Source organism: Anas platyrhynchos, chromosome 1 (genome assembly GCF_047663525.1).
Source record: "Anas platyrhynchos isolate ZD024472 breed Pekin duck chromosome 1, IASCAAS_PekinDuck_T2T, whole genome shotgun sequence".
NCBI classification, from domain to species: Eukaryota; Metazoa; Chordata; class Aves; order Anseriformes; family Anatidae; genus Anas; species Anas platyrhynchos.
In genome coordinates, this window is record NC_092587.1 from 203,880,657 (window position 1) to 203,893,390 (window position 12,734).

The following is a 12,734-nucleotide window of genomic DNA, read 5'->3' on the forward strand; positions in this document are numbered from 1 at the left end:
TGTGCCATGAAATATTAATAGCTGGCCAGGAGACCTTCTTTCACCTGAAAGTCCCTGTGCAGGCACCTAAAGCAGCAGCACGAGCTGTAGTAGAGGTGAGGCTTTTGATTTGAAGGCTTTCCTGTGAAAAGGTCCCCGGTGTCACGGGTCCCTGCTCACTCTCTGTCATTTTCAGTGTTTCCTTAGCAACTCCTGTCCTTAGCCCAGTCCTTGAACAAGCCGAGGCCTGGCTGTCGCTTGGGGTATCCTTTTAAACAGCAATAATGATTAAATCCTTCCCTGTCTTTCAACAGAGGTTCGCATTGCTGCGGTCGAGGCCCTCTGTATGCTGGCCCAGTCCTCGCCTTCTTTTGCGGAGAAATGTCTCGATTTTTTGGTGGACATGTTTAACGACGAGATCGAGGAGGTGAGGCTGCAGTCGATACACACGATGAGAAAAATCTCCAACAACATCACGCTCCGGGAAGACCAGCTGGATACTGTGTTAGCTGTTTTGGAGGTAAGAACTTCTTAAGGAGGGGAAAAAAAATGCTTTTCAGCTTTCTTTCAGGAGTTACAATAATTACATAATGCTTAGCAGCCCCTTCTGAGCTGAAACCACACATTTTTGTTTCTTCTCCTCATCTTTAAATGCCCCAAAGACTCCTACAGTCTAGTAGCTCATGATCTCCAGTACAACAGAATATATTTTTAATAGGTGATACTCAGATAAAAGCTCTCTGCCATTGATAACCACGCTGCTGCATCACGTGGGTTTCCTTCTGTCTCGTTTTCTGCTCCAGCACTTCACAACACTTTGTAGAATCCAGCTTAATCTTTGCCTTGCTTTTGTTCAGCCACTTTCCCTACACCTTTGCTCACCAAACAGAGCCAGGGTGCCCACCTTTGTTGCCTGAATTGTAGGGGCAGGGGTAACTTCTATTTTCCTTCAGCTGCTTTAACTTGATCTGAGTGACTCTCAGCTGCTCCTTGCTTTTCTCATCAGCCTTCACATTCTGCTTTTCACTGTGTTTTTGGTCTTATCTTCAGAGCTGTGTTCCTCTTTCCCTTTGTATTTTTCTTCCTCACCTGTCTCCATCCTGCTCTCCAAGTGGCCCGTGCAGCTCACCTGATGTATTTTATTTCCTCAGCTGTTTCATTACAGCCTTTAGAGTAAATCTTCTCTTCCAGTCGTATCCTGCACCAAAATAAAGACCAGTTGAGCACCCCCCTGAGCTTTCCTCTTTGGTCATTTGTGTGCGTGAGCTGTCATTTCAGAGCCTTTACAAGAGGGCTGCTCTTCCTTCTTTTGTGTGAGACAGTGAGGAATGTGCTGTTGATATTTAGCAAATTATAATTTAAGAAAAAAAAAGGAAAAAAAGACTCCCCCATTGAAATGCAGCCAGTTCTTGTATCCTGTCAAATTTTCACATTCTGTCCACCGATGCCACACAAATGCAGACAGCAAGGAGCTGCATTATGGAGCTGCAAGGTGGTTTTTTTTGGCAGAAGGATTTAATTAATTATGCTGGAGTCCAGCCACGCTATTTCAAAAAACGCTACTTCAGGATTGCATGAGCTCCTCTTTACAATATCGCCTGAAACCCTCCGAAGGTAACAGAGGTAAAAGCTGGAGGAATTGACCTTCAGCTGTTGCTGTTTTGAGGTCAGTGGTGAAAAAGATTAATTTCAACCCATTAAATGAAACACAAGAGTAGAGGAGACCAGCAGCAGGCTGCAGCAGTTGCCTGGTCTGTCAGTTCATCTCTGTTTTAGCTATAATAATTAAACACACACAATTTTTCAGATGCTCCTAGTGCTAAGCAACATTTCCAAGGAGCAGGAACTGCTAAATTTAAAATAAGTGTATGCACAGGTATGCCTCTCTCTGAACGCTCAGAGGTGGTGATTTTTGTTGTGTTTTAGGATTGTTGTTTAGGATTTGCTTACGATGTTTTAGGATTCTTGGTTTTTTTTTTGTTTGTTTTAGGATTCTTCAAGGGACATTCGGGAAGCTCTGCACGAGCTGCTGTGTTGCACCAATGTCTCAACTAAAGAAGGCATCCATCTCGCACTGGTGGAACTTCTGAAAAACCTGACGAAGTATCCCACAGACAGAGAATCCATTTGGAAGTGAGTGTGTTCAGTGTCCTCGCGTGTCTTAGTTTCCTACTTCCTTAAAAACTGAGGCTTTAGGCAAATGAAGAACTAGCTAAGAAGATAACGGATCTAAAATCCTGTTGTTGGGTAAATCCTTGGAATGGCAGCTGTGCAAATGTTGTACATATTCACAACTGACAGAGAAACTCCACACTTTTCTTGCTTCTCAATACTTGTGGGAATCCAGAAGTGATGACCATGCTGGGGAAAAAAAAACACCTCACACCTGTCTTACAAGCAGTCACAGCATTCTCAGGGTTTCCAGAAAAGCTGTTTTCACCCTCCAGTTTAAAAGTTACCTCCTCTGTGCAATTAATGTTTTGTGCTACGTTGAGTAGCGATATTCTCCAGCAGCTGGCTAGCTCAGCCATGGCAAGTGGATTGGCTGCATGGCGTCGTGCTGGTGGAGGGATTTTTTTTTTCTGTCCGAGGAAAAATAATGAGCAATTGTGGGTTTTTTTGGTCGCTTAATGGAAGTGACGAAGCGATGCTTCAGCACACATAGCCTGGGATGGAGTTCTTGGTTATTATTGCAGAAACTGTTTACCAGTCTGCTTTTCCTTCTAGTATACTCTTACATTGTTCTTGGAGTTCAGTAGGGTTTGGTTTTGTTGTGTTTTTTTTTGTTTTGTTTTGTTTGCTTAGTCTTTTACTTCCTTACTCTTCTACCTTTTTTTTTTTTTTTTTTGAAGAAAAAACACTTCATATTTATTATTTAGTTATCATTTAATATGAAAGTTTTTCTTAGGTTGTGTAGCTCCAGCTGTTAACTATCTCTTGGACAGCTTAAGTAAACTATTTTTTATTACTGTTTGTTTTTTCAAGCCATTTTCTTGGACTCTCAAACTCTAAGACAAATCCTTAGCCTTGAAGAGACAGTGCTGCCCTGAGTTTGCACGTAGCCTTGAACAGGAGGATTTTTTCTTGCTGCTTGACACCTCAAAGTGCCCCTACAGTACAATAATGTCTTAAAACATTGCACTTTGCGATGTACAAGTTTCCTAGGAAACATTTTAATCTGTTCACAGGTGCTTGAAGTTCTTGGGAAGCCGGCATCCCACTTTGGTGCTTCCATTAGTCCCCGAGCTGCTGAGCACACATCCATTCTTTGACACTCCAGAACCAGACATGGATGATCCAGCCTGTATCTTTTTAATGAAGCCAAACGATCTCTTTAACTGTAAAAGACTTCTTTGTATTTTCCTGATGCTTAAACTTATTAAACCATTCCAGACTAGCAGGCAATCCCATGACTATTTCTGAATCCCTTTGTCACTTTTATTACTGAGTTTTATTACTCAGCAAATGATGGAATAACCGTTACCTGTAACCATTTTCATAAACACCAGTGTGGTATAATTAGCCTTTTTTAACGTTATAATGAATGATCTGTTTGACAAACAATTTGTCAAGGTTTAGACTTTGCAGATGAGCCCTTTGATGTGAAAATACACATTTAACTTGCACTAATCTGGAAAATGTTTTAGCTGAGTGGTTTTCCATGCAACAAGTTGCTCCGGTCTGCGAAGCTAGTCCTTATTTTTCTCACAGCTCAGAGGCCATTAGCTAGCAGATTAAATGCCTTGTGAGAATTGAAAAGGGCAGGGATCAGGTGGAGAGAAAGGTAAATCCTTAATCAGACAGCTCAGGAATCATTTGAGTCAATTTGTTTTAGGATTTGAGGATCAAAGGAACTTTGAGGGGTGAAAACCAAGACCTGTTATTCCAGAGAATGTTCTGGGTGTAAATTGCAACCGAATTTTACAGAGAAATGTTCTGTGAAGAAAGCCTTGGGAGCCAGAAACAATAAGGTAGACCTGCATGGTACTGTTCCAGTGAGTAAACTGCTAGCTAAAAACAAAGGGTGCTCTCATTCAGAGTGCCAGGCAGGTTTGAATGAAGCTGGCTGAATAGCTTCAGCTGAAAACTTGGAAAGGATCTGGAGCGAGGAGGAGGAACTGGTTCCTCAGGTTGGAGCCTTTATGCTTGGCAGCTCACAGATACAGAAGATTTGCAGGAGTTGGTAAACAGGTTCAGGTCCCTTTTGTGAACTCCTTACTGGCTGCTATCCTTTGAGCTGCCTCAGAGCCTCGCTGGCAGTAACCTCCTTTCTTCAACATGGCCCGTTCCGTAGTGTTTGCTCTTTGTACTTCATTTCTCTCTGCCCCGACAGCTGCCTCTTTGGGTTTTGCTCAGCATTCTTTGCCTGTAAAGAACTTCCTAAACAGTCACCAGCAAAGAAAAAGCTGTTGAGTTGTTTTTAACATGCCGTCCCCAAAGAGCTCTTCTGGTGGTTGTTTTATTTTTCGTTAACAATCCGTTTCAATAGACATTGCTGTTCTGGTTCTGATTTTCAACGCCGCGAAGAGTTGCCCAACAATGCCAGCGCTGTTTTCGGATCATACATTCAGACACTACGCCTACCTTCGGGACAGTCTCTCTCATCTGGTCCCTCCTTTAAGAGTAAGTTGAATCACCCAGGTTTGTGCTTTCCCGCTCTGTTTTGAATATTGTTGGTCTCTTCCGTGTCCGCCAGCCTGTAATACTTTGGTTCTGAAGTATTTTTTTTCCCCACAAAAGTGAATATTGAAATGGATGTTAAGGAAGGAGAGCCAAATATTAAATTGCTACAATATGGATTTTGTAATATTTAGGGGGAGAATAAAGTTATCCCTCTCAAGTGAGGGTAGCACATGCTCTGCTGCTGAGAAAAGAATGCTAGGAGCACGACCCCAGGAGCTTTAAAAGCTTCCCCTATGGGGAAGGGGAGCTCAGCCTTTTGTAGGTCTTGCAACTTTTGGCTTCTCTCCTACCTAAACAGTTTATTCACGGATGTGTTCCCTGCCACTTTGAAGCAAGCTTTTCCTGCCTGGAAGTACAGGTGGGATTGAAGTCGGTCCTAAATCCTGTCACAGTTCATAAACTGGATTGCAGGTTGTGTGGTCTTGGACTTCTCCCGATTTCACGGCTTCGTAGTTAATGGATGAGGAAGATGTTTCCCTCCAAGGCATGCTGATGTTTGATCTGAAGATCTCGAGCTACAAACAGATTGTAAAATTGAGAGCATTAATGAACAATTTACAGACTCCAAAGCCGTGGTGTAAATTTTGAATCAGAGAAACGAACTGGAGCTCGCAGTTGGTAGCAGTTAAATAATGCAGCAGCATTTTGCAGGGCTCTTAACTTGTGTTGGGCTTCCCATTGCATGCACGTGCTTCTTTCTGCTTAGTTGCCAGGCAGGAAGCTGGTGTCCTCCCCCGTCTCTCCCAGCATTACGCCGCACGAAGATCCTTCCCAGCAGTTCTTGCACCAGAGCCTGGAGAGGGTTTACAACCTGCAGCACCTCGACCCGCAGGGCATACAGGAGCTGCTGGAATTCACCATCCGGTAAGGCTGTGGCTGTCCTGCTCATTGGAAGATGGGGTAGGAGCAGCAGCTTCTCTGACGTAGCTGCTTTGTTTCTGAATGTCAACGTTTTTCTTTGCCCTTTGGCATTTAGTCCAAGCCTTCCTCTCGAGAGCACTTTGTCCAAACAGAATTCACAGGCTGTTGAAAATAAAGCTGATGATCTTGGCTCTGCTGCACTGAATAATCAGTGAGGGTTTTAGGTGGACGTCTCTTCTGGGTATGGCGAGAGTACTGCATCTTGGACTGCTCATTTATCAGAAAATATATTTAAAATATACTTTGTTTTTATGGATGATGGCCTAGTGTGTCATTTCAAGTTCTCTCCCTGTACGTGTGCCTCATTTTGATCAGCTTATTTGTGATGTATGTGCACAGGGTTGTTTTTTTTAGCTTGTTTGTGGGGTTTTCCCCTTCGGTCATCCAGTTTCTAGGTCCTGTGGGAGAGGACCTGCTTCTGTTGCTCTGCTGGGTTCCTGTCACCAGTCCCACTGTTAAAGGACTTCATCGTTCTTTATCAGTTTGAAATTCAGAGAGGTTTTTTTATGGAAGAAACAATGTTATTGCATGCTGCTCTCTGGGTAGATAAGGTTTCAGTGTGGCTTCTGACTGTGAGTTTTATGCTGCCTTCCCCATTTCATCTCCGGCCTGATTTGCACAAACAAAGCACTTGAAAAGGATCCTTTCAGTGTGATCCCTCTGCTTGGAAAGAGGACAAGAGTCTTATTTTTGAGAGTTAGCAAAATGGTCTAATGTGCTTTATTTGGATTACAGAATTCCAAAAAGCTTTTTTTTCTCCCCCAAAAATCTGCCTTTTCTGTGTGTGTAGCTGCAAATTGCTTTCACACCCACCTGCAGTGGAGAATAAACAGCATGCTCCTCGCTGAAAACCTGCTTCTGAAAGCGACGTGGCTTCTCCTCAGCTGTTTTGAAGCTGCCTGAAACGCAGCCTGGGAGCGCTGAGTGGAGGAAATGCTTTGAGCAGGTTATCTCTTGGCAAAGCATCCAAAATCTCAGCGGCACAATGAAACGCTGGGAACCTCAGGGGCTGTGAACAGTTTCCATTTTGAGGCTAGCAGTCGTGCCTGAGATGGCTGCACGCGCAGCTGATGTGCAGCAAAGGACAGCAATGGTTTGGAGCTGGTGGAAATCATTTGCTTGGCTTTTTAAACTCTTTTTTCAAGCATCACCACCCAGGAGCTGTGCTAACCCAGCTGTTTTTTTCCCCCCCTTAAGAGAAGGGAGGATTTAAGACGAAAACAAAAAGGTGCTGAAGGTTATTTTGCAGAGGGGAAGATTTTTTTGCTGCTCTGACGATTTTGGTGCTGGGAAGAGGGGGATAGGAGGAAGACACAGCAGCCATCCTGTGGTGGAACACGGCTCCCTCCTTATTGTCATCGGGGGAAGTAATGCAGCCCTCCTGGTGGCTGCTGGTGACTGGCATTTCGAACCACGCTCAGGCCTGACATTCTGCCCCCAGGCTTCACAGCTGAAACTGTGCAGGCTTTTTAGTAATTTGGTCTTTGGGGTTTAGTTTCTCCGTCTGTACAGCAGGATTTATTTTTTTTTTTGTCTCGCAGGGACGTTGAAATCTGTTTAAGATTTCTAAGAAAATAGAATTGGTGGTGGTGGGAACCACACAGGACTGGGAAGCGGAGGCTCTGAGTAGCTTGTAGCCGCAGGATGCCATCCTGCTCCACGTTAGCTCTCTCTTGTCCCCTGGAAAAGGTGGAATTGAGTCAGTGTGAGGCTGCTTCTACTGCCCCTGCCTTCAGGGAAGGCTTAGGGAAGATTTTCTTTTGGTGGTGAATCCAGAGCGTCTCATGGATGTGGTGCCAGATGACAGGCTTCAGGTGTAGCAGAGCTCAAGTTTCAGAATTGCATTGTAGGTACAAAGATAAATATACACCAAATGAAAAGGGTTACCTGAAGGGGAAAAAAACAACACGTTTTTTGATAATACAGTAGGAAATCTGAAAGTAGAAAGACAATTTTAGTACACCTTTGTATCAAAGCAAAATGCAGAGAACGAAGATGTTAAATCCACGTTATCCAACTTATTTTTTGTCACAGAACCAAAAATGAGTTTTGTTTCCTTACTGCATGCTTTAAAACATCCCTAAGTGTAGAGAACTAAGCCTTTCCATGTTCCATTAACCATCTATTTTTTGCCCTGTCAGGATAAAAGTCACTTAGATGGCTGTTTGATTTACAAGAAATAACTGTACCAGACCACAGGCAGCAGCCAGTTGGGCAGATATCAGTACAGCAGCTTGGAGTTTGTTTTAAAAAGGCAGCTATATTTCAGAGCTGCCTGCTTACACGAGCCCAGCGTGTTCCAAGCATCCTTTCCCAGCCACCAGGAGTAGTTAGATTTCCCAGCAGCGTAACGCAAACGCCTCGTTAGCTGCTGTGGAAAGCTGGAGCTTTTTCACTTTTGGAGTGAAATCTGGAACTGCTCTGCCCTGTGGTTCCCGTAGGGCCGCGGAGTAACGTGGGCTGACAGACTTACTGCTGCCTCCGCCAGCCTCCAGGAAAAACGGAGATGCCAAGTCCCAAGGTGCAAACTGTTTTGTAGAGCGTGTTTTCCTGCTGCTTCTGCTGCCCATTCTCGGGGTGAGGAAAAGCAGGATGCAGGAATAGCTGCCTGCTGCGTTCTGTGTGCATTTCAGCCTCCTGCTGTCTCAACGTTTTTTTTTTCCTTCTTTTTCTCTTGCTTCAGTGATCTTCAGAGGCTCGGGGAGCTGCAGTCGGAGCTGGCAGGGATGGCAGACTTCACGGCGACTTACCTGCAGTGTCAGCTGCTCCTCATCAAGGTTTGACTTCAGCTGGCTTTCCTGGGCTCTTCTTCACAATGCCCCCAATCCGTGGCAGTGATGGGACTTCTTAAATGAAAACTGATCTGTGTTGAAAGCTCAGATTCTGCGGATTTCTGATATCCCTGCTTCCCTTCTGTGGCAAATAATTTATGTGGTAACTTTGCAGCTAACACACCATCGCACAGCTCTGCTGTTGCACGTACAACTTCTGTTGGCTCACGTGCGTTTTGCCAGCAAAGAGCTTATTTCCTAACAGAAATCACAGTGGGAACAGCCACTCTGCAGCCTTTCACGTTAAGAGAGTTCGCTTTTCTCTGCAAGAGACCGCTGGAATGCTTTTTGCTAAACTGCTACTGAAAGTGGAGTTTTTCTAGACTCTTTTGTAGCCAGCTTTTTTGGCACCAATGCCAGAGGAATTCTTAAGGCTTGATTGAGCAAAATATCAGTTGTGCTTTACCATGCTGAAATGATCTGTCCGTTTGGTATTAGCAGATGAAGTGGTTCTTTTGACGCCACGGCAGTGACCCTTTTTGAAGTCAGCTTAAACAGGAACTCTTTTTTTTGCTTTGCTTCTCAAGCTTTAAGCTGACAGCAGCATGTGAGTGAGTTTAAGTCCTCAAACATAACCTGTTTGTAAGGAAAGACCGCAAACAGGTTTCCAGAAGGGATGCAGTAAGAGCTTTGTTACGTAAAACCAAGAAGGAATTTCAATTTCTCTAAATACGTAGCTGCTGCTTGGAATGTAGCAGCCCTCAGCTCCTTGGAATATGTTTGTAACCCAAAGAAAACGTAGATGTAGATGAGTGGTGTTACAATTCCCTTTGTAGTTAATTGAAGAATTAATTATCCTTAATCGAGGACCACTTCCAACCCAAACCATTCTATGATTCTCCAAAATTCAGAGCTTCTCCCAAAGCAGAATGTGCAGGGGACCAGCATTTGGAGATGGCCTTGGTGCCTTTCTCCAGGGGCTGACTGGGGTGAGCCACTCTGCAGTGCTCTGTCTGGAAGAAGTGGGTAAACACTGCCCAAGCCGTTCTTTCCTTGAGCTGTAGAAGAAACAGTCAGTGTCTCAGTGATGGAGAGGAGTCAGCAACGTGGCTGAAATGAAAACTAACTCCTAATATCATGCAATTAGGAATTCTGAGACAGCAGAAAGAACCTTAGTGTCAGAGCAGCCCTTTTCAGTAGATTTCTTTCCAGTTGTTTTTTTTTCCCACCACAACAGAAACTACTGGAGGGGAAAAAAGCATTTGAATTTTCCCAGCCCCTCAAATGCCAAAAACTTCTGGACTCTAAAAGGCTCTACGTACCCTGCCCTTTGAAGGGATCCCATTTTTAAATGGGATTCTGGGGCCAGCCTAGGTGAATGATACAGCGTGCAGGTTCTTGAGCTTTGGCTACAGCCACTTTTGGGTTTTCTTGTATCTGAGGTCAGGCAGCTTTAAAACAAACAAAAAAAGTGATATAAATCATCCAGTAAAACCTTCTTGATTGTTTTTAACATAAACCAAAAAGCAAATGGGGTTTCTATAGTGCCAATACCAGCAGCTGTGCTACGCTCAGTAACTCCAGGATCTTTTTGGGCAAAAAGGGGGTGGAAACTGTCAACAGGAAGGCTCAGAAATATGACGGCGTGGGTGCGTTTCTGGGGACAGTTGTTATTGTTTCCACTTTCTGCCTGCAATCTGAGAATGCCCAGCTCTTAGTCTCAAGGAGGTGATAATGCAGTGGGTTATTGTTTTGCTAATAAGCGGCTGTGTTCTGCATGAAGTTCTCCTTAAAAAAGTACTGAAAAGTCTGCAGCTCAGCCAGCCCCTCGTTCCCAGCATTGTTAATGTTATTCTCAACTTCAGTTTCTTATTTTATAGCTATGTAGGTGTCTGGGTGTGCTTATATAAAAACACAGATATTGGAGGCTTCAGTGCCCTGTGTTGTGCTTAAAGGCAAAAAGAAACCCTTGCCCTGCTCTTTCAAACAACCTGTTGGTGTAGAGCCAAGAAACAGGGCACATTCCCTGTTCCTAAGCCCGTTTCATCTAGCACAGGGTTGTAATGCTTAGACTCAACTGGGTGTTTATTTATGATCACATTTCTTCACTTTCTTTTGTAGGCCTTGCAGGAGAAGCTGTGGAACGTGGCGGCTCCTCTGTACCTGAAACAGAACGCGTTGGCATCTGCTGCGGCCAAGCAGGTGAGGCTGAAGCAGCCGGGGCTGCGTCCTCAGATCCAGGGATCCTGATCTGGAGGCAAGTCCTCAGATCCAAACTTCCTTGGCCATGCGACAACAACGCGTTTCTGACCTTCTACCACAGTCTGTCCGAGTAAATCTTAGCTCCCCAAAGCAAAACAGTTTCTGTCATCTTCAAAAGATGAAATCAGGTGGGACTGGGGGAGATTTATGACCAATGGAAAAAGGCAAACATCACACACATCTTCCTGAATAGTAAGAAAAAGTGGAGAACTGTTTGTGATGTTTGACAATGTGATCCTGGAATTTCACAGAATTTCACAGAATTTCTAGGTTGGAAGAGACCTCAAGATCATCGAGTCCAACCTCTAACCTAACACTAACAGTCCCCACTAAACCATATCCCTAAGCTCTACATCTAAACGTCTTTTAAAGACTTCCAGGGATGGTGACTCCACCACCTCCCTGGGCAGCCCGTTCCAGTGCCTCACAACCCTTTCAGTAAAGAAATTCTTCCTAACATCTAACCTAAAACTCCCCTGGCATAACTTTAGCCCATTCCCCCTCGTCCTGTCACCAGGCACATGGGAGAACAGGCCAACCCCCACCTCTCTACAGCCTCCTTTAATGTACTTATACAGAGCAATAAGGTCACCCCTGAGCCTCCTCTTCTCTAGGCTGAACAAGCCCAGCTCCTTCAGCCGCTCCTCATAGGACTTGCTCTCCAGGCCCCTCACCAGCTTCGTTGCCCTTCTTTGGACCCGCTCAAGCACCTCGATGTCCTTCTTGTAGCGAGGGGCCCAAAACTGAACACAGTACTCGAGGTGCGGCCTCACCAGAGCTGAGTACAGGGGGACGATCACCTCCCTAGCCCTGCTGGTCACAGTGTTTCTGATACAAGCCAGGATGCCGTTGGCCTTCTTGGCCACCTGAGCACACTGCTGGCTCATATTCAGCCGACTGTCCACCATCACTCCCAGGTCCTTCTCTGCCTGGCAGCTCTCCAACCATTCCTCTCCCAGCCTGTAGTTCTGCTTGGGGTTATTGCGCCCCAGGTGCAGGACCCGGCACTTGGCCTTGTTGAACTTCATGCAGTTGACCTCAGCCCATCGGTGCAGCCTATCCAGATCCTCCTGCAGAGCCTTCCTACCCTCGAGCAGATCGACACACGCACCTAGCTTGGTGTCATCTGCAAACTTACTGAGGGTGCACTCAATGCCGTCATCCAGATCATTGATGAAGATGTTAAAGAGGACCGGCCCCAGCACCGAGCCCTGGGGGACGCCACTAGTGACTGGCCTCCAACTGGACTTGGCTCCATTCACCACAACTCTTTGGGCCTGGCTATCCAGCCAGTTTCTAACCCAACGAAGCGTGCGCCAGTCCAAGCCAAGAGCAGCCAGTTTCTTGAGGAGAATGCTGTGGGAGACGGTGTCAAAAGCCTTGCTGAAGTCAAGGTAGACCACATCCACAGCCTTTCCCTCATCCACCCAGCGCGTCACTTTGTCGTAGAAGGAGATCAGGTTCGTCAAGCAGGACCTGCCTTCCATAAACCCATGCTGGCTGGGCCTGATCGCCTGCTTGCCCTTCAAGTGCCGCATGATGACTCCCAAGAGGATCTGCTCCATGAGCTTCCCTGGTACTGAGGTCAAACTGACCGGCCTGTAGTTCCCCGGGTCTGCCCTCCGGCCCTTCTTGTAGATGGGCGTCACATTTGCTAGTCGCCAGTCAGCTGGGACCTCCCCCGATAGCCAGGACTGCTGATAAATGATGGATAGGGGCTTGGCCAGCTCCTCTGCCAGTTCTCTCAGTACCCTTGGGTGGATCCCATCCGGCCCCATCGATTTGTGGACATCCAAGTGCCGTAGCAGGTCACCAACCAGTTCTTCGTGGATGGTGAGGGCCACATCCTGCTCCCCAAAAACAAAAACAAAACAAAAAACAAAACAAAAAACAAAGCTAAGTTCTTCTATCTTAAGGGACAAAATAAGCTATTAAATAATCAGGAAACAAATCTAAAGTAAAAGTAAGTTCCTGGATCTGCTGGGAAGTTAGGCTGATGTTTTGAGTCTCCAGTTAATTAAAATGTTTTAAGAGGCAGCTACTGCTGTGCATCACAACCTCCTGTGCTGTTGACAGTTGTCCCCAGGGAAAACAAAAGCCTATCAGCTTCTTAAATCT

General features: G+C 45.5%; 1 protein-coding gene across 2 annotated transcripts in view; it reads left to right on the plus strand.

Moving 5' to 3' along the window:
- INTS4 (integrator complex subunit 4) overlaps nt 1-12,734 on the plus strand; it is a 32,047-nt gene that overhangs the window by 11,300 nt on the left and 8,013 nt on the right. For both annotated transcript variants that reach the window (XM_038177767.2, XM_072032894.1), the window contains exons 11-17: nt 294-499; nt 1,970-2,112; nt 3,168-3,283; nt 4,469-4,602; nt 5,369-5,526; nt 8,267-8,360; nt 10,476-10,556. In XM_038177767.2, the coding sequence (XP_038033695.1) occupies nt 294-499; nt 1,970-2,112; nt 3,168-3,283; nt 4,469-4,602; nt 5,369-5,526; nt 8,267-8,360; nt 10,476-10,556 (932 nt within the window). The remainder of the gene's footprint in view (nt 1-293; nt 500-1,969; nt 2,113-3,167; nt 3,284-4,468; nt 4,603-5,368; nt 5,527-8,266; nt 8,361-10,475; nt 10,557-12,734) is intronic.